The 23,146-nt window shown below is 32.2% G+C and overlaps 3 protein-coding genes across 3 annotated transcripts; 2 read left to right on the forward strand and 1 right to left on the reverse strand.

Annotated features, from left to right (window-relative positions):
• Positions 1–462: 462 nt before the first annotated feature.
• LOC132952092 (prolyl 4-hydroxylase subunit alpha-2-like) lies at positions 463–8,292 on the forward strand. The gene is made up of 10 exons (XM_061024240.1): positions 463–759; positions 1,179–1,330; positions 1,437–1,592; positions 1,666–1,833; positions 2,018–2,163; positions 2,236–2,466; positions 5,404–5,637; positions 5,813–5,857; positions 6,169–6,337; positions 7,987–8,292. The coding sequence occupies exons 1-10, from the start codon at positions 587–589 to the stop codon at positions 8,046–8,048; spliced, it is 1,536 nt and encodes a 511-aa protein (XP_060880223.1). The 5' UTR covers positions 463–586; the 3' UTR covers positions 8,049–8,292.
• Positions 8,293–12,331: 4,039 nt separating this feature from the next.
• On the reverse strand, positions 12,332–16,612 carry LOC132952402 (uncharacterized). Its single transcript, XM_061024696.1, has 3 exons — positions 14,974–16,612; positions 13,274–14,889; positions 12,332–12,994 (listed from the first exon to the last, which is right to left on the reverse strand). The coding sequence occupies exons 1-3, from the start codon at positions 16,610–16,612 to the stop codon at positions 12,332–12,334; spliced, it is 3,918 nt and encodes a 1,305-aa protein (XP_060880679.1).
• Positions 16,613–18,571: 1,959 nt separating this feature from the next.
• LOC132952091 (prolyl 4-hydroxylase subunit alpha-2-like) lies at positions 18,572–23,146 on the forward strand. The gene is made up of 10 exons (XM_061024239.1): positions 18,572–18,922; positions 19,340–19,491; positions 19,602–19,757; positions 19,834–20,001; positions 20,252–20,397; positions 20,483–20,713; positions 21,369–21,608; positions 21,792–21,836; positions 22,145–22,313; positions 22,884–23,146. Exons 1-10 carry the CDS (start codon positions 18,750–18,752, stop codon positions 22,943–22,945), a joined length of 1,542 nt encoding a protein of 513 aa, XP_060880222.1. The 5' UTR covers positions 18,572–18,749; the 3' UTR covers positions 22,946–23,146.

Genomic DNA, 23,146 nt, shown 5'->3' on the forward strand with positions numbered 1-23,146 from the left:
AATGGATTTCTTCTTATATGTACTTAAGCATAAACAGTGGCAGACAGGATACAGGCATTTTGAGAGTTCGTGAGATTTTGCATAAAAATTCCTGTTTTTCCTTTTTTTTTTGAGCCAATGAAATAGGACCTAGATGTATAGTTAATATTTATATACACGAAAATACAAAATTCAAAATGATTGAATTCTTATATAATATGATTTTACAATATTGTTTTATAATATTATGCATGGTATAGTTAATGGTAAAATCCGAGGCCCCCCTATACATACATTGTGAAGCCCATTAGGCGGTGCCCTGCAGCTGCTAACCTGCGATAGTTGCGGCACTGTAAACTAGGTAGGTACAGTCGGTACAGAATAGATAGGTAGGTACATATTTGTATTGTTGCACATGAATAAATATTTTTAAAATTATGGAAATTAAAAAAAAAAAAAATTATTTTTAATGTAAAATGTATAACCTATGTTTGAACTATTTGTAATTTGTTCACCTCATTGTCAAAATACTAAATCCATTATTTTATAGTTCAAAACTGTTACGATAGCTATTTATACGTACTTTGAATATAGGCATGGAATAAATATGTTTAAATATTTAGCCGTTGTTTCTTCGTTATTGATATTTGTAGAATCCGAAAATAGATGGCATACATCACAAATAATGTTAACGAAATTATATGATCTGCAAAATGATCATTTTAATGTCTTGGATAATTACATGGATTTGGAAACAAAACGTTTGGAAGAATTAAAAAAGTAATTATTATTATATTATAATATTGGGATTCTCCAATATTCTTGCACAGCTAGGTATATATTAAGTTTATAATGTAGTAAAGAAAAACTGTATTAGAAATAAATTAAGATAAATTGTATTTAAGTACTTTTATTAGGTATAATTTAAAAATTTTAAGTTACCTACTTAAATACCTAATTATGAAGGAATTATTATTCTTTTTTAAAGTTATGTCAGGTAAATAATAAATAACTACCTCCTGATTATTTATTATAAAATAAAAATACTGTGTTCTATAATATTATTATTATATACATTATATAATATATAATTTATGTTTCTAAATAATACTTTTGTTCACCAACTAATATCTATAATATATTATATACTTTTATGTATTTATGTGCATTTTAATATTAATTTTAATTCCATTACCAAGTTATGTAGCTGCAGTATATGAATGGCGTGATCACATAAAAAGAAACAAACACTTCTTACACGATCACTTGGATGTTTTTAAAATAATGACACAAATGCACCAACATTTTTTGAAAATTGATGATTTAATAAAAAATAAACAATCTATAGAAGGTAAACAAATGTGCATGTTTGAATTTATTGGCCCTATATCATAAAACAGTTATAATAATTAATAAGTATATCATATCAAATTTCACGATTGAACAAATAAATATAGCGTTAAAAGATATCAACGAGCACAAATACCTTAGTGGTGATCATATATTGTGGGCATACCGAGCATTGAGGAGACTACAAATATTTTATGCAATTCCTGCATCAGACATGTCGGCAGGTAGAATTAATGAAAAAGTGATAGGCGATCGAATGGATGGTAATAGTTATATTTCCCTTTTCGACTGATCATGTTCAATATTTTCACTTAGTCAACTTATATTATATTTTAGCATGTGAATGTTACGTCATGGCGAAGTACTGTTTAGAGGGAAACGATCCGTACGGCGTCCTAGATTGGGCTGTTGAAGCGTATGGAAAATGGGAAAGTGACGGTCGACCAGAATGTGTAGATCCCGAAATTTTAAATTACTACATAGTATCATCATCAGTATATACAGGTGAAAACTGCGAATAAAAAAGGAATATGACAATGATATTTTCAAAATTATAACAACATTTTTGCAAACATTTATACATTTTATGGTGATTTTGGAAAATTCAGAGCATGTCGTTACTCACTTTATACATTTTTTTTTTTAATAAATTCTATGAAACTTACTTATAGTTAATAAATGTTTTTAGGTTTTGACTTAATGAATTTATTAAGCCTAGGTGGATCAAATTACCAAGAATATACCGGAAAATTTGTGTTTTATTATCGCCTTATGAAAAACGAACTATTTGAGCTGGAAAAGCAGAGAGCAGTGGATATAATGGAAGTATATAATGTAAGAATAATAATTATTATGAAAATTACAATTAAAGTATAAAAAACTTATATTAAATGTATTGATTTAAAGAATTTGAATGGAGATGAAGATATAAATGTATTTAGACATTTATGTAAACATGGGGAATCACGAACATTAAAAAAATACTCAAAATGTAGGTACCAAACAAACAATTTATTTTACCGAATATTAATGCCCTTTAAAGAAGAAGACATTAATAGCGAGCCACTCATTAAAATGTATCATGATGTATTATATGATGACGAAATCTTAAAAATTAAAACGATGAGTTTAACAAACGTACGTATTTTAATTGGTTTGAATCCATCGTTATTATTTTCTTATTTAGATGATATATAAAATGGTATAATTGTAGTGGACAAACATTTTGCGGGGTAACCCCATACCACTCCACGCTCCACCCATCTAAACTTTAAATACTTATAACTCATAAACTACTAGCCCTAAATTAGATTTTTATGAATCTTAGAAAAATATTCTGCTTTGGAATAGGAAATTAAAACTCTACGATGTCATTCAAAAAAGTAAAAACCTAAATAATTACACGGATAAAAAATATTTAAAAATATAATTTTTTAATCAAAACGTTGTTTTTTTAACAACTTAAAACTATGTAAAAAAATATTTTTAAAAACATTAATAATTTTTGAGATAATGAGTGTTTTACGCTTAATTAATCACCCTGTTTATAACATAATATATTATGTTTATAATCAATAGTATAATTGTTTATATACACTTTAACAGGCACCTATAGTTTTTTTTATTTAGTATGTTGATAAATTAATATCTTGAGTCAAAGAAGTCGTAAATTCTAAATTGTTTCTCTGTTTTGAGTTTTTTGCTATCCCATCTCTATCACTAAATATACATCTGTATAAATTCACTAATTACTATACATATACAGTCTTGTTAAGTATTCAAATACTTGTATTTAAATACTTTTATTGTATTTTAAATACTTTTTGACCAATGTATTTTAAATACTTAAAAAACACTTTTTATTTGCATTTTTATTCTAGAATACTAAATACTTTTTTTCATTCTCGTGGTCTACTCCAAATTCCAATTACTAATAATTCGGAATGTACTATTTTAAATGTTGATTCTAAAATATTATTTTAAAATGGTTCTAACCTTTGATCATTTATAAATGAGGTTTCGCCGAAATACAAGCAGATAACAGAATGACTTTAACTCCTATTGGCTCCTCACTCCCATATTATACCATGGCATACAAGACACTGACCACCACTGGTTGGATTGGCATTTATATTGAATCTTTAAATAGTCTTTTTTCTTATTTATTGGGTGGTACTGTGGTAGCAGCTTATAATTTGTATACAAGATATTGGTATTAATGTTATTGAACTTTTTTTTTCATATTTATTTTAATTTTTACAATCTGTATTAATTTTTTTTACAATAAGCACAATATATGGAGGGATACATGAGAGGGTTTGGTTTGGTTGATTAAAGAAACTATTTAATAATAGTACTTCATGGCGTGGGTAGTAGAGGTTTTAGTCGACTAGTCATTGAACTAATTGAATTATTGTTTATTAAATATTCATTTATTGATTTTAAAATAAAGTATTTTTGTAAGTATTTTGAATACTTTTAAAAGAAAGTATTTGAATACGTATTTTAAATACAAATTACACCAAGTATTTAAATACGTATTCTGAACACATTTGAAAAGTATTCTTAACAAGACTGTAGGACCAGTGTAGGTACCTATATTATTATATACCTACTTTAAAGTACCTATAATATAATGGATTATTGATGTTTTATTGTCTGAGAATTGTATGTACGTACAAGGTACTATACAAGTCTATATTGTGAAACTTGATGGTAAGAACAGTATCTGGTTTTGTATAAGTGGGTGTTTTATGATAATTCAGTTTTTAAGTGAGTTATGAACTTTTTTAATTTACGTTATATTATATACGCTGCAAGACTCGTAAAATAAACCCACAAACAAACATAGATAGTGTTCTTACCGTCTAGTTTCATAATAAGTCGATTCACTATAATTTTGAAACTAACGAAGCTAAACGTGATCTGCTGAACGTAAATTTGTTATGTTACGTACCTACTTGTATAACGGAGACAATTAATGCCAATGTTAAGGCCTCTTAAAGAATGAGTCCTAATTCCTATTTTTAAACTACCTATTTATACCATACTTTATAGGTACACCTTATAGGTACTGTACGTTTGACGTGACTTAAATAGTTAATAAGTAATAATAATATTACAGCTAAGTTATGAATTCCCAGGATTTTTTAAAGTCGAACCAAACGAAACACTCAAATCGAACCAAACATTAAAACAATTCAAAAGCTTCAAATAAATGTGTCTTAAATCTTAATTCAAAAAACTGATTATTAAATACCTTATTAAATAAATAGTATAAATCAATTATATGTTAATCACTTATTAAATTACAGAATAATGACAATAAATACCATTATGTATAGTCTATACGATTTGTTATATTTTATACTTTTATATGAATTAATTTAATTAATAATACAAAGTCTAAGTAAAAGTGAATCTGCATTAAAATTGAGAAACTTGTACTAATTTTACATGATACAATTATTACGATAGTTAATTAAATTTTTTTATTTACATTTTAGATTTGACATAGGAATGTTCGGACTCTGGTACGTCAGAAATCTCTCCCTCCACTCTGACCTCAAAATCCCAACCACTCATACACTTGCCGTTCACTATTATAAATCATTCCACAAAAACACTTTCAATCACTGAAATCCTCTAATTTCAAACCTCTCCTCTCTTACTCTTCCCAATAACCCACCTCGCCGTCTCAAACGAAATTGGCCCAGGAACCTCCTTAACATTTAATAAATAAAAAGAAAAAATAATTTAAAAAAAAAAACCTGCTTAGAATTTTGAAGAAGGGTAATTGGACCCCCCCCCCTTCTATCACACCGTCCGTCTTGTATACTTGTATCCCCCATATTACGCATTGTATAGATTATTACAGATTGTACCTATATATTCTTGTTTTATAATAAAAAAAAAAAAATAAATAATAAAAAAAGGAATGTTCGGTCGAAAACCTTAACCGTCCGTAAAATCTCTAATATAGAGATACTATTATTTATTATAATATACCTATAACATTGTATTGTAGGTATTAAAAAAGTCTAACCTATAATCATATTATTACCTTTAAATTAGATGACTGATGCAAAAGTCAAAACAGCCAACGATTCCGAATTACGAGAACGAAGTCGTTCAGGTCAAGTCTACAAAATGAATGAAGTCGATGCCATTGAATATTTTGATGCACTAAATACTCGTATTGAATCTTTTACCGGATTTTCTACAAAGACAGCTGAGCGATATCAAATAGTCAATTATGGTTTAGGTGGTCATTATACACCGCATTTTGATGCGTTTCAAAAAGGAACTGTACGTAACACAATTATTTAACAATATACATATACCTATCGGCTATACCTAATACTATTTTTAAAATATCGATTGAAAGTTATGGAATAGGTATGAAATATATCATTTATAATCTATAAAACATTGAATAACATTAGAATCGCTATCTATTATAATATTTGAATTTTTTTTTCAGGAGAATATGGAGTTTGGTAACCGATTAGTAACCGTACTATTTTATGTTAGCCTATTTTGTTTTTTGGTCAAGTATACTCTATTCACAAAAAGAAACGCAAACAGCGGCGACCAGTCTTCGTTGGTGGCAGTCTGGTAAAACCCGTTTATCACCCCACCGAGTCATCAATCTATATACCTGCCATGTAGTATCGACACAAATGATAAGAAAATAAAATAAAATAATTTTCATATATTGGTCGGTGGTATAATTGCCACGCCCCTGCGCCTAAGTCGGCCGCCGTTTGCTTTTCTTATTGTGAATAGAGTATATTAGGTAGCTATATAAAATATAATAATTCATTTTTATTTTATTAGTTGACTGGTGTTCAAAACGAAGGTTATACGTCATTTCCTTGGCTAAATATTATTGCTCCGGCTGAAAAAGGAGCTGCGTTGGTTTGGAATAATTTGCATATATCCGATGGAGAATTATGCTATGAAACTCTTCATGGTGCATGTCCTTTATTGAAAGGAAATAAATGGAGTTAGTATACTGCACTACTGCTTTTATAATTTATACAGGCATGAGCATAGGCGCAAATAGCGTTTGGGATTTGGAGGGGCTAAAGCCTTACTTTTGCTACGTACGGGACCCCTCTACTCCGCTCCTACACATAGTTAGAATATACAAATATCTAATATACTAGGATAACACATAGATGGTTGGGATGATGTCAGCGCAGTGCACAAAACCCTGGGAGAGCAACATTATAATTGTTAGCAACAGATTCAGCATCCGCCAACGGCCAGATGATAGAACCCGAACCGGTAAGAATATCTGTGGGAACTCCGCGACGCGCAATAGATTCTATGAATTAAATCTTGGCACTGTGACAACACGGCCGTGAGTATACGCACTTATTATAACGATACCCCGCATCGAGCAAAGGCACATCTGAAACCCCGAGTCATAGGTTAGTGTTCGCACTACGAAATAGTCAACCATCTAATTATGGAAGGCCCCACGGACTGTGAGAACCACCGACGCAGTCCACCAGGGATCTAGTAAAGGCAGGGGATAGGACTATATAGGAGCCCTAGGAGCGGCCCATTATTCAGACGTGATCTTGCCTCCGTACGTACGCACTCCTGTACCTCTTCGATTATGGTAATCACTATTACGTTGGACTTTCTCGTTGGACTTAGATTATTTTCGTTAACGGCGTATTTCGGACTTAGAGAATATTAAGCAACCGCTATTTTCTAAGACACCAGTATTCGTCGTTAATTCGAATAGCTAACCATAATAAATTTAACTTGTCTTTTTTTACAATTTTAATAAATAATTCATCGAACTACAAATTGTTGATCATTTGACGCTTCTACCATCATCCTATCACGTCACCATCTTCTGTAAGACGGGTGCACGCAACACTTTGATAATATTGAATAAGCTTAAAATATAATGTAGGAAATGTTTGGGGGGCTATGGAAATTTTTTGAGGGGACTTGGTCCCTAAAGCTCCCCTCTTATTTGCGCCTATGGGCATGAGGCATTGATAGAACAAAAATTAAGTCTAAAATCTGCATTACAGCTGTACCTATGTGATTTAAGTTTCTATACAAATTAGTTTAAAATATAATGATCATCAAAATGACCTACTTGGAAAATTCGTCTATTGAACTCATTGCAATTTTTATACTAATATCATATTACATTTTACATTTAATTTAACGTATAATAGTAGCGTATACTATCTACCCATTGGCGTAACCAGGGAGAGTTATGGGTGCGTTTAAAAAATGTAGTTTAAAAATGGGGATCTAGGACGTTTCGGCGATATGTTAATTTGACGAGGTCCGTTACCCCAGTACCACCAGACTGAAAATAAAAGTCAAAAAGTATGCTATCGATTGTTATTTCAATTGTACACATTTGTAATCCTAATTTAAACATTTGTACACCTCTCCAAAACTCGGAAAAATCAGTTTTCCCTTGGCGGTACTGGGGTAACAGGTGTACAAATGTGTACAAATGAAATAACAATCATTGGTACTAGTTTAGAGTCGGTATAACCAATACAAGCCGATGGCGGCACTGGGGTAACGTTTTATTTTGTATGATCACTAAAACAATAACAGTGTTACGAAGCTATTACAAAAAATGCCTAATAAACTATTTATAATTTTTAGTTATGACTAGATGGCTGTACGAAGAAGGACAACATTTGCCTTATAATTGGAAAAATAAATGAAAGCGCGTACAAATATTATATACGATAAAATAACAAATTTTGAGTACATGGTTATAAATGTCTCATCATTTATCTATTTTTACTATATTTTTGTAGTCTTTCACTATTACTTCTACTCACATGTTAATTAAATATAGGTTACATTCTCCACCGGTTAAATACAGTAAATCGTGTGAAAATAGTTTATCAATGGTTTATTGTTTATTCAATTACATATAATAAACATTTAAGAGTTACCAATACACTTGTGGCTTGTTACATAATATAATATATTATTTAGTACCTACATATCGATACGTTATTTATTATTATATTGTTTTTTATACGAATTGAATTTTGTGTACATCAAGAGTTATTATTTGTTATAAGCAAAGGTGGGAAATTTATTGAAAATAATTAACTTAAGTTAAGTTAAGTTAAGAGGACACAAGATCAATAAGTTAAATGTTAATACGGAATAGAGTATTAACCTAACTCAGTTTAAAAAAAGTTAATCCACTTTTTTAAACTAGTATGTGGATCACATAAAGAGTGACTGAGTTCTTTCTAATTTCCTAAATAAGAATAAGAATTTCTATTGAATATTCAATGTAACGTGCAGTGTACCTATGTACCTATTTTACTTCGATGATCTGCTTGGAACTCTAAAGTTCTCCTCTGCAAGAAGCTCGGGTGCATTTATGGAACTCTTACTCAGTTTATTAAGAAAGAAAATTTTGGCTAAAACTCTTCTGTCAGAAAGACTACTAAGCTGTAAGTGGAGCAAGGCAGGGGAAAAATCACGCAGTTGATGACTAATCTTAAGACAAACGGAGGCAAAATTAGGCTGAACTCGCTCAAGTAGGGAAGCGTCAGAGTATGTATGTAGAGCCATGATATTAATTGTTTCGTTATAATAATAATAAGTCTGTACCTACGACTACCTTATATTATATTATAATAGTAAAATATTATATATTTTTAAAAATTCAAATGGGCTACACTAGTTATGAATTATGATTACAATATACATTTATATGGATAATTTAGTACCTATACCTAACCCAGATAAATTACAATTCACTGCGAATAAACACCTAACCAAATAGTTCATAGATGTATTTACATGCATGGTTTTAAAATCATGAAACGTTTTATACGAGTGGTTTGTGTTTTTTAGATGTATAGGACATAGGTGGTACCTACCAATAAATAATAATTATAGTTAATGCATTGTGTAGGTACGTGATCAAAGTAGTTATAACTGATGGTTATTATGTATAATTTACAGAAAACTTGAGTTCTTGATCAGAGTAATAGACCGTGAAATAACAAAGTTATAAAAATTATAAAATATCTACCTTATGAGTTATGAGTGCGAAGATAACCAATAAAATAACACAGTGGTTGAAATGGCACCGAGTAGGACCGCCTAATGCATAATATATAATATGTAGTAGTGATCAATAATTTATTATGAAATAAATTTACATCATAATATATAGTGAAATATTAGATTGGATGATACAATTTTAGATTCTGAGTGGAACGATGAATGTTTTGATTTCACAATGATGTTTTTTTTTAATTTTTTAATTTATTTGTATGTCTGTCATCACGGTTTGGGGCAATAAAACCACGTAAATAGGTTAATATATAAATTACTTTATTCACAATAATATCATCAAATATACTTAGTAATGTCATAGGCTGACTGACCATTATCGCACAGAATCGTTTTTCTTGTACAATGATATTATATCATTAAATTCAAATTTAACACCATCCTTTGCAGTGACCCACTTGTAACCTACTATACAGCAGAGCGACATCCACTTACCCAGATTTTTATATTTCAGATTCTGAGTGGAGCAATTAATGTATTGATTTTACAATAATGTGTGTTTTTGTGTCTGTCACTATCGTTTGGGGCAGTAAAACTGCTTCGATTTTCTTCAACAGTATCTTGTTTGATGGGAAAGTGAATCTAGTTGGTGCATTCAGGAGGTAAAATTTTAAAATTCCCAATAGTTTTCAAAATCACCGGGAGAAATATTTTTTGTTTTGTCGCAACGTCTATTAGATATAATACCATATTATTTGGAATGACCCGTGTGGCCCCGTATATCGCCTTCTTATACGCACAGCCGTATCGCGCACATCTAATCTATTTTAAGAATTATATAACTGTACAACGAAAAACCGATTCTAACAAATATTAAAACATACATCATATTTATAAAATAAAATTCACATTTGTACATATTTTATAAAACAAAATAATTATTTATCAGTCTCGTGTTTTAGAACTATCATAAGGTGTACACACAATTTCCGCAGGCTACATAAATACATTTTACACAAACGTGTCGACACATTTGTTGATAATATTATCAAATAAAAACCAAATATATAACATATTATAACAAAAACGTTTATTCATGTAATTTACAGCATCATTTATAATTTATTATTTATAGGTACAATAATACAGTTTATAAAAATTTTACATAAGCATTGCCATTAGTTAGGGTTTACAAATATTTACAACTAGACCACACTAACTTTAGCTAATATTGTTGAAGGGAAAAAAATGAGCTAGCGGAAACAGCTATAAGACTTAAGACCGCGAAACGGCACACAACAGGTGGCGAAGAGCCGACGATGGTGCAGACATACAGTGCATGAAATACGTGAGGTAAACATATACTTACTGGGTACAAACGACAATGGAGGACACGATAAACGGTTTCAGAATCCTGGCCGGACACAATAGGTTGTAACCAGTGAACATGGAAGTGAAATAACGGTGGGAGGGGAGGGGACGTTTAAGAACCTTTTAAACTCTATAATATACGACGTTACTGGTCTATCATGTCAATAGAACCACAGCAACAAAATAACCGCCTGACAAATTTCTTCGTCTGCCGCCAAAATGAACGACGTGGACGTCTGTGTCTCGGACTTTCCGGTTTCCGTACATCGCTGGTGACCTGCGAAAATTTTAGGTTTGGCGTTGATCGCCACCCAATCTCGGCAGCTGTCTCGCCAGCTAAATACGGACGTACGGGGATATTCGGCGTTGATACACAGAGCCTGCCATCCAACAAACCCTTGGAATGATGTGCCAACGATTCCGGTCTCCATACGTCGCTGGTGACCTGCGAAAACTTTAGGTTTTGCGTTGATCGCCACCCAATCTCGGCAGCTGTTTCACCAGCTAAATATGGACGTACAGAGATATTCGGCGTTGAAACACAGAGCCTGCCGTCCAGCAAACTCTTGGAATCACAATTTTTTGACGATTCCGGTCCGGGTAAGTCGCTGGTGAGGTTGAACTTCAGATTTGGCATTGATCGCCACCCAATCTCTGTCACTTTTACTGAGGAATTTTCACTCATCGTGGCAATGTTAGGCATAGATACACATCTATATGACATATTTATCGGATAATATTATATGGACAAAATAATTAACGGAGAAGATTATACGGATATACGAAAAATAATTCGTAATGAACACAAGAAATGAATATTGACAAGTGGTAACTATGTGACACGTAGATACGAATTGTAGATTTTTCATTCATGTACATGGCAACGGGATTTTGGTTGTTTGTGTAAATCTGAAAGTATCTAGATTTTTTAACATATACCTAATTATTATATGGGTACGATAACTATTTATTAAAATTTTGTTTTTTAGTTATACTGATTGTTCACACACACGGTCGCGAAGATAACGCACACTACTGCCCTCCCGTCCACCTCACGCTTATCATCGTATTTTTATTATTATAATTATTACTATTAGTACGCCCTGTTCTTAATTATATATTGATGGGCAAGAGTGGTTAATTAAGGAAAAATAAATTAGAACAGAATGATTTAAGGTGAAAACATATTTATTTATTGACACGCGCCGTAACTTGGCGAGCGGTGTCGAACAACTACTCAAAGTATATCAGTACAAAATAAAACTGGTCTACGTTGTCGCAGCGGTCGGCCCGAATCGTCGGGTCGATACCTGCCGACAACGTAGACAAAAATATAACAATCGGCTTATCGATATAATAGTAATAAATCACCACAGTTCGGCCAATCCTGACATTTGTTCGACTCGAACAAGGTTCTAGTAATAATTGAACAATATTTATAAATACAAATGATTGAATACAAATAAAATTAAATGGAAAAAAAACGTTTTATCTCAGCGACCAGTAAATGTAAATGAGAAAAAAAAAAAACAAAAAATTAATTAATAATGAAAAAAACAAATATCTCCTTTCTTGTAAAGCAAGTATATTAGGACTTGACCCACATTTTCATTCTGTCCGGACCAACGATAGTCTCGAATGGACGTTGTGTTATCTGAAATCCTTCTATATCACCGATAACGTATCTGTCGTGGTTCAAAACTTTGCGTACTACATACGGACCTCGGAACTTAGGTATTAATTTCTTGTTATGACCTACTGTCACATCTACGTTAGTGATCATTACGTAATCATTCTCTCTGTAAACCGTCGGAGTCTTCCGTTTTGCGTTATATTGAGCTGCGCTACCCTCCTGTGCTTTCTCTATGCATTCGGCGGCTATTGTTCTCACTTCATCTAGGTCTACACAACTCGTGTTTATTTCATTATCCAATATTAACCGTATCTCGTCGTTCACTATGCCAACCTGGTTTACTCCAAATAACAGAACACTCGGACTCTGACCAGTTGACCTATGTATGGTATTATTAATTGCAAACTCAACTACATTTAATACTCTGTCCCATTTATTCGTAGACTCAGATAATTTTGCTAACATGGGTACAACAGATTTATTGACAATTTCCACCTGGCCGTTAGCCCTAGGTGTTCCTGCGGCGACTAATACTAAATTTACAGATTCGTCTTCCAAAAATTGTTTAAATGCTGTGGACGTAAAAGACGTGCCACGATCGCTAATTACTCTTCGCGGCTTCGAATATGTTTGAAAATAATTACGCAAATGTTTTATTACCTCTTCCGTTTTTGTGCTACGACAGGGGTATAATTTAACGAATTTTGTGAATGAGTCAATTACGACAAAAATAAACTTGTTTTTGTTTCCCGTTTTCTCTAGGGGACCCAGGTGATCTACGTGTATAGTTAAAAACGGTTTATCTCCCTTCGGGATATAATTAAGAAAACCTTCTTTTTTCCCACTGGGGACTGTGAATTCGATACATTTTAAACAATTATTGACATAATCGCGTACCTTCGTTTTCATATCCGGGAACCAGTATACGCGCGCAATGTTTTCGATAACTTTCAATAAGCCAATGTGTGCCATATCGTCGTGGCACGTTCGTATAACGTTTGACTCCATAGACTTTGGTACATAAAATTTCACATTTTTATTTTCTTTCCTGTATACCAATCCATTGCGTAACTCAAATAATTTACTATCTTTCGTTAATAACTCGTCCCTTATTTTAATAATATCATCGTCTGTATTTTGCCTAAGGGCGAGCACCTGTTCAAATGAATTAGACTCTAAAACTAAAATGGCATGGCATCTACTGAATGCGTCTACGTGCTGCATATTTTTGTTCGGGCGGTGAGATATGTTAAAATCGTAGTTTTGTAAAAATAACGCCCACCTGGAAATTCGTGGGTTTATTTCTTTCTTACTCAAAGTGAGACGAAAACTATCACAATCAGTCATGACCTTGAACGTTATGCCCGCTAAATAAACATGGAAACGTTTAATAGCATATACTACGGCGAGACACTCTAATTCAAAACTATGAAATCTGGACTCGCTCGGGGACGTGCGTTGACTAAAATAGAATACTGGTTTTAATACGTTATCTTTTTGTTTTTGTAGCAATATTGCACCATACCCTGACGAGCTTGCGTCGCAATGTAACTCCGTATCTGCGTCGGGTGAATAAATAGCCAAAACTGGTGACTCGGTCAGCGTTGTACACAAAAATTTAAAAACACTTTGTTCCTTATCTCCGAACATAAAATGTGTATTTTTCTTAACGAGGTCGTAAAGTGGTTTAGCAACCGTCGAAAAATTAGGAATAAAACGGCGAAAATAGCTGGCTAATCCTAAAAATTGTCTTACTTGTTTTTGGTTTTTCGGAATCGGATAAGTGAGCATTGCCTCAATGTGTCTTAGACTGGGACGTACACCATGTTCATTAATTAAATACCCGAGGTACTCGATCTCTTTAAAACCAAAAAAACATTTATCTAATCGAAATTGTAAGTTGTGTTTTGCCGCTAATCGGAAAACTTCTTTTAATATTACGAAGTGTTCGGTATAATTTTGAGTTGCAATCATCATATCATCTAAGTATACTAATAGATCGCCCCGGCGGATTAACTCATGAAAAACAAACTGAATAAATCGACCGAATACTCTGGGCGAGTTAGTTAACCCAAACGGCATTTTTACGTACTCATATTGTCCTAACGGTGTTACGAATGACGTATACGGGATAGATTTTTCACACATACGGACATGATGAAATCCATTCCTTAAATCTAATAATGTGAATATTCTCTTATCACGTAATCGATCCAACTGATCGTCTATTAGAGGTGTCGGAAAATTATCTCTCACTGTGATTTTATTAAGTTCTCTATAGTCTATGCACAACCTATAGTCTCCGGATTTCTTTTTCACCAATACGATCGGGCTGCTATATGCACTATTACTAGGTCTTATCACTCCTTCAGATAACAGCTCGTCTAAAATAACACGTAATCTATTTTGTTCGCTGTACGACAGGCGTCTAGGACGAAAAGAAATGGGTTGTTCATGCTTAAGAATAATTTTCATATTAAAATCTACATTACTGTCGCGCGATTCTACGTTTCCTTTTAACATATATTCATTGTTATACACATCAATAAATTTATTTCTTATCTCCGTGTCCAAATCCGGATTTATATTCAACAAACGATTATTGCGGTCGTTTTCGTCTTGACCATAATTAATACATAATATTTCGTCGAAATTATTGTCGACCTTTTTCATAATAGTATCGCTATTAAGATTAATAATATTAACGTTATCGTCCACGAATTCTATTTTAAATCCGGGTTTAGACAGGAGGTCCCTACCTAGAATAGCATCAGACGACATGGTATTATTCGGTACAATATAAAATTTAAAATCTATGACATTATTATTGATTGTTACATTAGTTTCAAAAATCCCCAATATATTTAACTTAGCCCCATTAATCCCATAGAAATTACTATCACCTGCCGGTTTAATTACAGTATAGTTATTTGGAATAAACTCACATTTTAGAAGGCTGATGGGACTACCTGTGTCGATCACTGCGTTGAACTTGACTTCGCAAACTTCATGTTCGGTAACAGGGACGTCAATATGGCATAGTACCTCGTACGGCTTCGGATAGTCGACGGGTGGTACATCATCGTCTGCCACGTCGATGTTCATTAGCCCTGGCTGCTTCCCTGTCGATGCATTGGAACTCAGCTGTTTCGTACGTCCTGGACAACTTCCTATCTGATGTGACGTCGAACCACATTCATAGCAGGCACCCTTTTCCCTCTTCGGTTTAGGACATTGAGGTGAAATATGTGTTCTCGAGCCACAATTGTAACACGATCTGACTGTCGGTTTTCCTTCGTAATCTGTCGTGGTTTTTGTACTCTCCTTTTTCGTCGGTAAAGACGGTGGTGTATCATTCTGCTGTCGTGGTGTAGGCGTCTGTACCCCGTTGTCTTTCATGTTTACTGCCGGCTGGCGAAAACGTGTCGTACGCGATGTATCTAACCGTTCGTACTCGACCACGTCGCTTAATAAGTCATCTTCGTCTCGATGATCGCGGCCCAATAAATACATACTTAGATCCTTCGAGTATAGACCTTCCAAAACTTGTATCTTTGATTCGTAAAAAGATAGACCAACTCGTTTGCACAGGTAAACTTTCTCATGAAAATATTCGCGTACATTCTCGTTTCGTAATTGAACGCGACGACTCATCTCTTTCCAACAATCACCTGTCAACACTACGCCAACGAACGTTTTGCGAAATTGTTTTTCAAAATCGGCCCAGTCTTCAATATCCCTCGATGTGAACCAATGACGAGCGGCACCGTCTAGATTTGCACGCACAGACTGTAATTTGAAGTTGTCTGGCCAGCGATGTAAGTTAGCGACACCGTTCACTGTTCGCAACCAATCTTGAGCTTGCGCGCCCGTTGTTAGCCCATTAAAAACTGGTATAGACTTGTTCAAATCTGGGGCGATTGTCATGTCGTTCGATGGTTTTCTATCTTGCTGTGACTTCAGCAGCTCCATTAACATGGCGTTTTGTGACAATAAAGTACAAAGTAGTGTATTCGCATTCACATTACTTGTATCAACATTCAGTTCATTCGGTTCGTTCGGTATATTGGCGTGCGCTTCCGGTGTATCATTCGTTTCATTGGACGTGTTACTGCGACTTCCCTGCACATCATTCGGTCCATTCTCCTGTCCTTCGTTGTTAACATTTTCTTCTTCATTCATGTTGCTACGAGATCGTGTAACAACTCCGGTGTTCGCATTCGGTGGTTTTGACATACTGGTTAATATTCACATTCAAATAAGCATTCGGTAAAAAAAAAAAAATTACACAATAACAATTACATTCATATTTGATTCAGTTGAATCTGAAAACGATCCCACTTCTGAAACTGATGGGCAAGAGTGGTTAATTAAGGAAAAATAAATTAGAACAGAATGATTTAAGGTGAAAACATATTTATTTATTGACACGCGCCGTAACTTGGCGAGCGGTGTCGAACAACTACTCAAAGTATATCAGTACAAAATAAAACTGGTCTACGTTGTCGCAGCGGTCGGCCCGAATCGTCGGGTCGATACCTGCCGACAACGTAGACAAAAATATAACAATCGGCTTATCGATATAATAGTAATAAATCACCACAATATTAATATTTATGCGTCTATCGTCGATTGCACTTTTGCGGTTTCGGGTTTCTGTCACAGAACACGGCACCGGTAATTCACCAGTCCGTCACAGAACACGAGACCGGCTGAAAAAATCACCGATAGACCGCATATAAAAGGCCGCACGACCGACGATCAAGCACCAGTCTTTTACCTGATCTGTAGCAAGACCCACCCGGGCAGACTTGCGCATTTCAGGTAGAAACTTCCACACCCGAACCCCTATCGGACGGTATTTATATCGGTCAATAATGTAATAGTCAGAGTATTCCGGCATTGCACCGACTGTCATACCGTTCGGTAGATTCCTCTCCCCGTCGTGCGTCACTTTACTATCGCGTCTCTCTCGTAGTAAACTCAAATGTATATTTATTCTAATGTAAAAATTAAAAACTAATTCGTTATTATAACAACATCTAGTGTTTCTCTTTTATAAATCTCAAATTGTTAATACAATAATTCCAATCCACTACACTGATCAAGAATACAAAACTAAAAGTTTTTTTATTGTTATATAAAATCTATGATTTGTAAATTCGGGAAATAATACTAAATACGTATGACCAAAGGAAATTAGAATATACAAATCTAAATATTTTACTGTTTTAAAGGGTTATGCGGAGTTGCGGTGCATAGTGGGATATTTTCATAAAAACTCGGGCAAAGTATTAAAATATAAAGATTAACCAAAATTGGAATTTTTCTTTTTTCTCTGTGAAATAGAAACGATAAAATTAAAACACACACACATGGGCTACGCATATGTAGGAATACTTATTATAAACTGTACAATATTTATAATGGTGCCATCACGCGGTCGTACACCATTCGCTGTTCGGCGTTTAACGCGTCCACTTGTGCACAAAATGAGATTATGTTCGTTTGCTTCGATTTGCGTTGCAATGAATACACCTGTAATGATAAATATAGTGGAAAAGTCTTTGAAGAAAGTAGTGAGTTTCATTTTTTCCTCCACGGATTCACTATTTACGGTTCAAATTTCTACCACAACAGCGCCACCGTATTATATTTATTTATATTTATATTTTATTTACGTTGTCTCTTTGTCTCCTATGACGCTTCGCCACTTATATTTTATAAAACAAAATAATTATTTATCAGTCTCGTGTTCTAATTTCTAAGTGGGGAGACGTTGTCTCTTTGTCTCCTATGACGCTTCGCCACTGTCTCTTTGTAAATCTAAGATTGGAAAATGTAATACAATATTTCGCAAAAGTTTGTCCACCTATATCTAAAGAAAAATGTCTACAAGCAAATCAAATTAAATTTTTATGAGCGTCTGAAGTTCATATTAGTTCAACATTGGGTATTCACTTGATTTCTCATGTAGCAATTTTCTTATTTTATTGTATTTCAAAAATGAATAACTGCAGTAGAATGTAAATACATGAACATTTTACTGAATGTTTATATTTTCATTTTCTATAGACCACAACATTTTGAAAATATTTTGACTATTTTTGAGTTGTTTATGGACATTTTTCAGTTATTAATTTAATAGATAGGTACATATTTGTATTGCTGCACATGAATAAATACTTTTAAAATTTTGGAAATTAAAAAATAAATAAATATTTTTTTATCTGGGATGTAAATTATATAACATTTGTTTGAACTATTTGTAATTTGTTTACCTCATTGCCCAAATACTCAATTCATTATTTTATAGTTCAAAACTGTTACGATATCTCTTTATAAGTAGAGTGAATATAGGCATGGAATAAATATGTTTAAATATTTATCCGTTGTTTCTTCGTTATTGATATTTGTAGAATCCGAAAATAGATGGCATACATCACAAATAATGTTAACGAAATTATATGATCTGCAAAACGATCATTTTAATGTCTTGGATAATTACATGGATTTAGAAACAAAACGTTTGGAAGAATTAAAAAAGTAATTATTAATATATTATAATATTGAGATTCTCCAATATTCTTGCACAGCTAGGTAAATATTAAGTTTATAATGTAGTAAAGAAAAACTGTATTAGAAATAAATTGTATTTAAGTACATTTATTAGGTATAGTTTCAAAAATTTAAGTTACTTACCTAAATACCTAATGATGTAGGTATTATTATTTTTTTTTTTAGTTATGTTAGGTAAAAAATAAATAACCTACTGATTTTTATTATGAAATAAAAAATACTGTGTTCTATAATATTAATACTACACACATTATACCTATATTTATATAATAATATATAATTTATGTTTCTAATTAATACTTTTGTTCAACATCTAATATCTATAACATATTATATGCTATTATGTATGTGCATTTTAATATTAATTTTAATTCCATTACCAAGTTATGTAGCTGCAGTATATGAATGGCGTGATCACATAAAAAGAAACAAACACTTCTTACACGATCACTTGGATGTTTTTAAAATAATGACACAAATGCACCAACATTTTTTGAAAATTGATGATTTAATAAAAAATAAACAATCTATAGAAGGTAAACAAATGTGCATGTTTGAATTTATTGGCCCTACCTATATCATAAAACAGTTATAATAATTAATACGTATATCATATCAAATTTCACGATTGAACTAATAAATATAGCGTTAAAAGATATCGATGAGCACAAAGATCTTAGTGGTGATCATATATTGTGGGCACACCGAGCATTGAGGAGACTACAAATATTTTATGCAATTTTTGCATCAGACATGTCGGCAGGTAGAAGTAATGAGAAATTGATAGGCGATCGAATGGATGGTAATAGTTATATTTCCCTTTTCGACTGATCATGTTCAATATTTTCACTAATTAGTCAACTTATATTATATTTTAGCATGTGAATGTTACGTCATGGCGAAGTACTGTTTAGAGGGAAACGATCCGTACGGCGTCCTAGATTGGGCTGTTGAAGCGTATGAAAAATGGGAGAGTGACGGTCGACCAGAATGTGTAGATCCCGACATTTTAAATTACTACATAGTATCATCATCAGTATATACAGGTGAAAACTGTACGAATAAAAATGTAATATGAAAATTCTATTATTTAAAAATTAAAAACAAATTCACAAATGAATCAAGTAACATTTGCAAATTTTCATACACTTTTATGACAATTTCGGAAAATTTATAAGACAGCGTATCGACGCCCCTAACGAAGAGTGTCGCAATCATTTTACACTTTTTTTTTATACATTCTACGATTCTTACTTATAAATTATAACCATTTTTATAAATCATAAATGTTTTTAGGATTTGACTTAATGATTTTGATAAACCTAAGTGGATCAAATTACCAAGACTATACTGGTAAATTTGTGTCTTATTATCACCTTATAAAAAACGTATTATTTAACCTGGAAGACGAAAGTGCAATGGATATAATGAATGTATATAATGTGAGAATAATAATTATTATGAAAATTACAATTAAAGTATAAAATATACAAATAAAAAACTTATATTAAATGTATTGATTTAAAGAATTTGAATGGAGATGAAAATATAAATGTATTTAGGCATTTATGTAAACATGGTGCGTCACGAAAATTAACTAAATACTCTAAATGTAGATACCAAACGAACAATTTATTTTACCGAATATTGATGCCCTTTAAAGAAGAAGACATTAATAGTGAGCCACTCATTAAAATATATCATGATGTATTATATGATGACGAAATCTTGAAAATTAAAATGATGAGTTTACCAAACGTACGTATTTTAATTGACTTGAATAAATCATCGATATTATTTTCTAATTTCTAATTTAGTTGAGATACGAATTGGTATAAACATGTGGCGTTTAAGTAATGCATTTTTTTAAACTTTGTAATTCATATAATTTTATTTATACTAAAATTATTAAAAATATAAATAGTTTAAGGTCATAAAAGCATTTTTTGGGGCATTGAAATCCCAGCCCTATAGTTATGAACATATTCAATTTACGCTATGTTATATACGCAACACTTGCTAAAAAATTGAACTATCGTAAAAAACCCCACAAACAAACATAGATAATGTTCTTATACCATCTAGTTTCATAATAAGCCGATTCCCTATAATTTTTAAATTAACGAATCTAAACGTGATCTGTTGAGCGTAAATTTGGTTTGTCAGGTACGTACCTACTTGTAAGAGTAAGACGGAGACAACAAATGCAAGTGTTACGGCCTCTTAAAGAGTGTGTCCTAATTACTATTTTTTTATTAACATCATAGTTTTGACTTAGGAATGTTTGGTTCGAAAACCCTAACCGTTCGTAACATCTCTCATATTATAGAGATATTATTATTTAATATAATATACCTATATCACTGTATGTATTAAAAAAGTCTAACCTATAATCATATTACCTATATACTAGATGAATGATGCACAATTCAAAACATCTGCAGACGACGGTCCCGTAGTACGAGAACGAAGTCGTTCTGGTCAAGTCTACTGGATGAATAAAGTCGATGCTATTGAAAATTTTGGTGCACTAAATACTCGTATTGAATCTTTTACCGGATTTTCTATAAAGACAGCTGAGGAATATCAAATAGTTAACTATGGTTTAGGTGGTCATTATTTTCCGCATCATGATACGTATAAAAAAGGAACTGTACGTAACGCAATTATTTACCTATATAGATTTACCTATCGGTTACATCTAATGCTATTTTTTAAATATCGATTAAAAGTTATGGAATAGGTGTGAATTATATCATTTATAATCTATAAAACATTGAACAATTAAAATCGTTATCTATTATGAATTGATTTTTAAATCAAAATTTTTTTTCAGGAAGATTTGGAGTTTGGTAACAGATTAGTAACTGTATTATTTTATGTTAGCTTATTTTGTTTTTTGGTCAAGTATACTCTATTCACAATAAGAAACGCAAACGGCAGCGACTAGTCTTCGTCGGTGGCAGTCTGGTAACATCCGTTTATCATCCCCACTGAGTCATCAATCTATATACCTGCCATGTAGTATCGACACAAATGATAAGAAAATAAAATAAAATAATTTTCATATATTGATCGGTGGTATAATTGCCACGCCCCTGTGCCTAAGTCGCCTGCTGTTTGCGTTTCTTATTGTGAATAGAGTATAGGTAGCTATATAAAATATAATAATTCTTTTTATTTTATTAGTTGACTGATGTTCAAAACGATGGTTATACGTCATTTCCTATGCTAAATATTATTGCTCCGGCTGAAAAAGGAGCTGCGTTGGTTTGGAATAATTTACATATGTCTGATGGAGAATTGTGCTATGAAACTCTTCATGGAGCATGTCCTTTATTGAAAGGAAATAAATGGAGTTAGTATACTGCACTACATAATTTATACAGGCATGAGGTATTGATAGAACAAAAATTAATTCTAAAATCTGCATTACAGCTGTATGTGATATAAGTGTATATGCTTTGTATAATCTTCAAGACTACTAAATTATAAGGTTTTCTAAGTTTCCATAAAAATTAGTTTAAAATACAATGATCATCAATGAATAAAGATGCCTACTTGGAGAATTCGTATATTAAATTTATTACAGTTGTTATACCAATGTCATTATACATTTAACATTTAATTTAATGTATAATAGTATCTACACATTGGCGTAACCAATGGGTTTTGGTGTTTAAAAATTGTACAGTTTAAAAATTACCATATGCATAACTTAATTCTTAATAAAAATATCATTAAAAGACCGAGACAACACATGTCACACGCATTTGTATATTGTTTCGTTTAGTGTTTTTTTTTTATAAATTAGGTATGTAGTAATTAATAATGTAATATTTTTGTATATATATGATTACTAAAATAAGAACAGTGTCGATACGAAGCCATTACAAGAAATGCCTAATAAACTATTTATAATTTTTAGTTATGACTGTATGGCTGAACGAAGAAGGACAACATTTGCCTTATAATTGGAAAAATAAATGAAAACATGTACAAATATTATATACGATGAAATAAAATTGTTTTGTGTATAAAGTAATAAATGTCTCTTAAGTTATCTATTTTTACTCTATTTTCGTAGTCTTCCAATATTACTGCTACTCACATATTAATTAAATATAGGAACAATATTACATTGTCAACCATTAATAAGGTAAATTGCGTTCAAATACATAGGTGGAAATC

The sequence above is a fragment of the Metopolophium dirhodum genome, chromosome 9 (genome assembly GCF_019925205.1).
Source record: "Metopolophium dirhodum isolate CAU chromosome 9, ASM1992520v1, whole genome shotgun sequence".
Classification (NCBI taxonomy): domain Eukaryota; kingdom Metazoa; phylum Arthropoda; class Insecta; order Hemiptera; family Aphididae; genus Metopolophium; species Metopolophium dirhodum.

Excerpts from the sequence above, each read along its gene's own strand:
- LOC132952092 (XM_061024240.1), top strand. The coding sequence starts at position 587 with ATGTTTAAATATTTAGCCGTTGTTTCTTCGTTATTGATATTTGTAGAA. Across the intron at positions 1,593-1,665 it reads GATAGGCGATCGAATGGATG|CATGTGAATGTTACGTCATG; the intron begins GTAATAGTTATA and ends ATTATATTTTAG. Across the intron at positions 2,467-5,403 it reads AAACGATGAGTTTAACAAAC|ATGACTGATGCAAAAGTCAA; the intron begins GTACGTATTTTA and ends CCTTTAAATTAG.
- LOC132952402 (XM_061024696.1), bottom strand. The coding sequence starts at position 16,612 with ATGTCAAAACCACCGAATGCGAACACCGGAGTTGTTACACGATCTCGT. Across the intron at positions 14,890-14,973 it reads CGAAAACGACCGCAATAATC|GAAACGTAGAATCGCGCGAC; the intron begins GTTTGTTGAATA and ends ATATGTTAAAAG. Across the intron at positions 12,995-13,273 it reads TCCCGGATATGAAAACGAAG|CCGCGAAGAGTAATTAGCGA; the intron begins GTACGCGATTAT and ends ACATATTCGAAG.
- LOC132952091 (XM_061024239.1), top strand. The coding sequence starts at position 18,750 with ATGTTTAAATATTTATCCGTTGTTTCTTCGTTATTGATATTTGTAGAA. Across the intron at positions 18,923-19,339 it reads CGTTTGGAAGAATTAAAAAA|TTATGTAGCTGCAGTATATG; the intron begins GTAATTATTAAT and ends TCCATTACCAAG. Across the intron at positions 22,314-22,883 it reads ATTGAAAGGAAATAAATGGA|TTATGACTGTATGGCTGAAC; the intron begins GTTAGTATACTG and ends TATAATTTTTAG.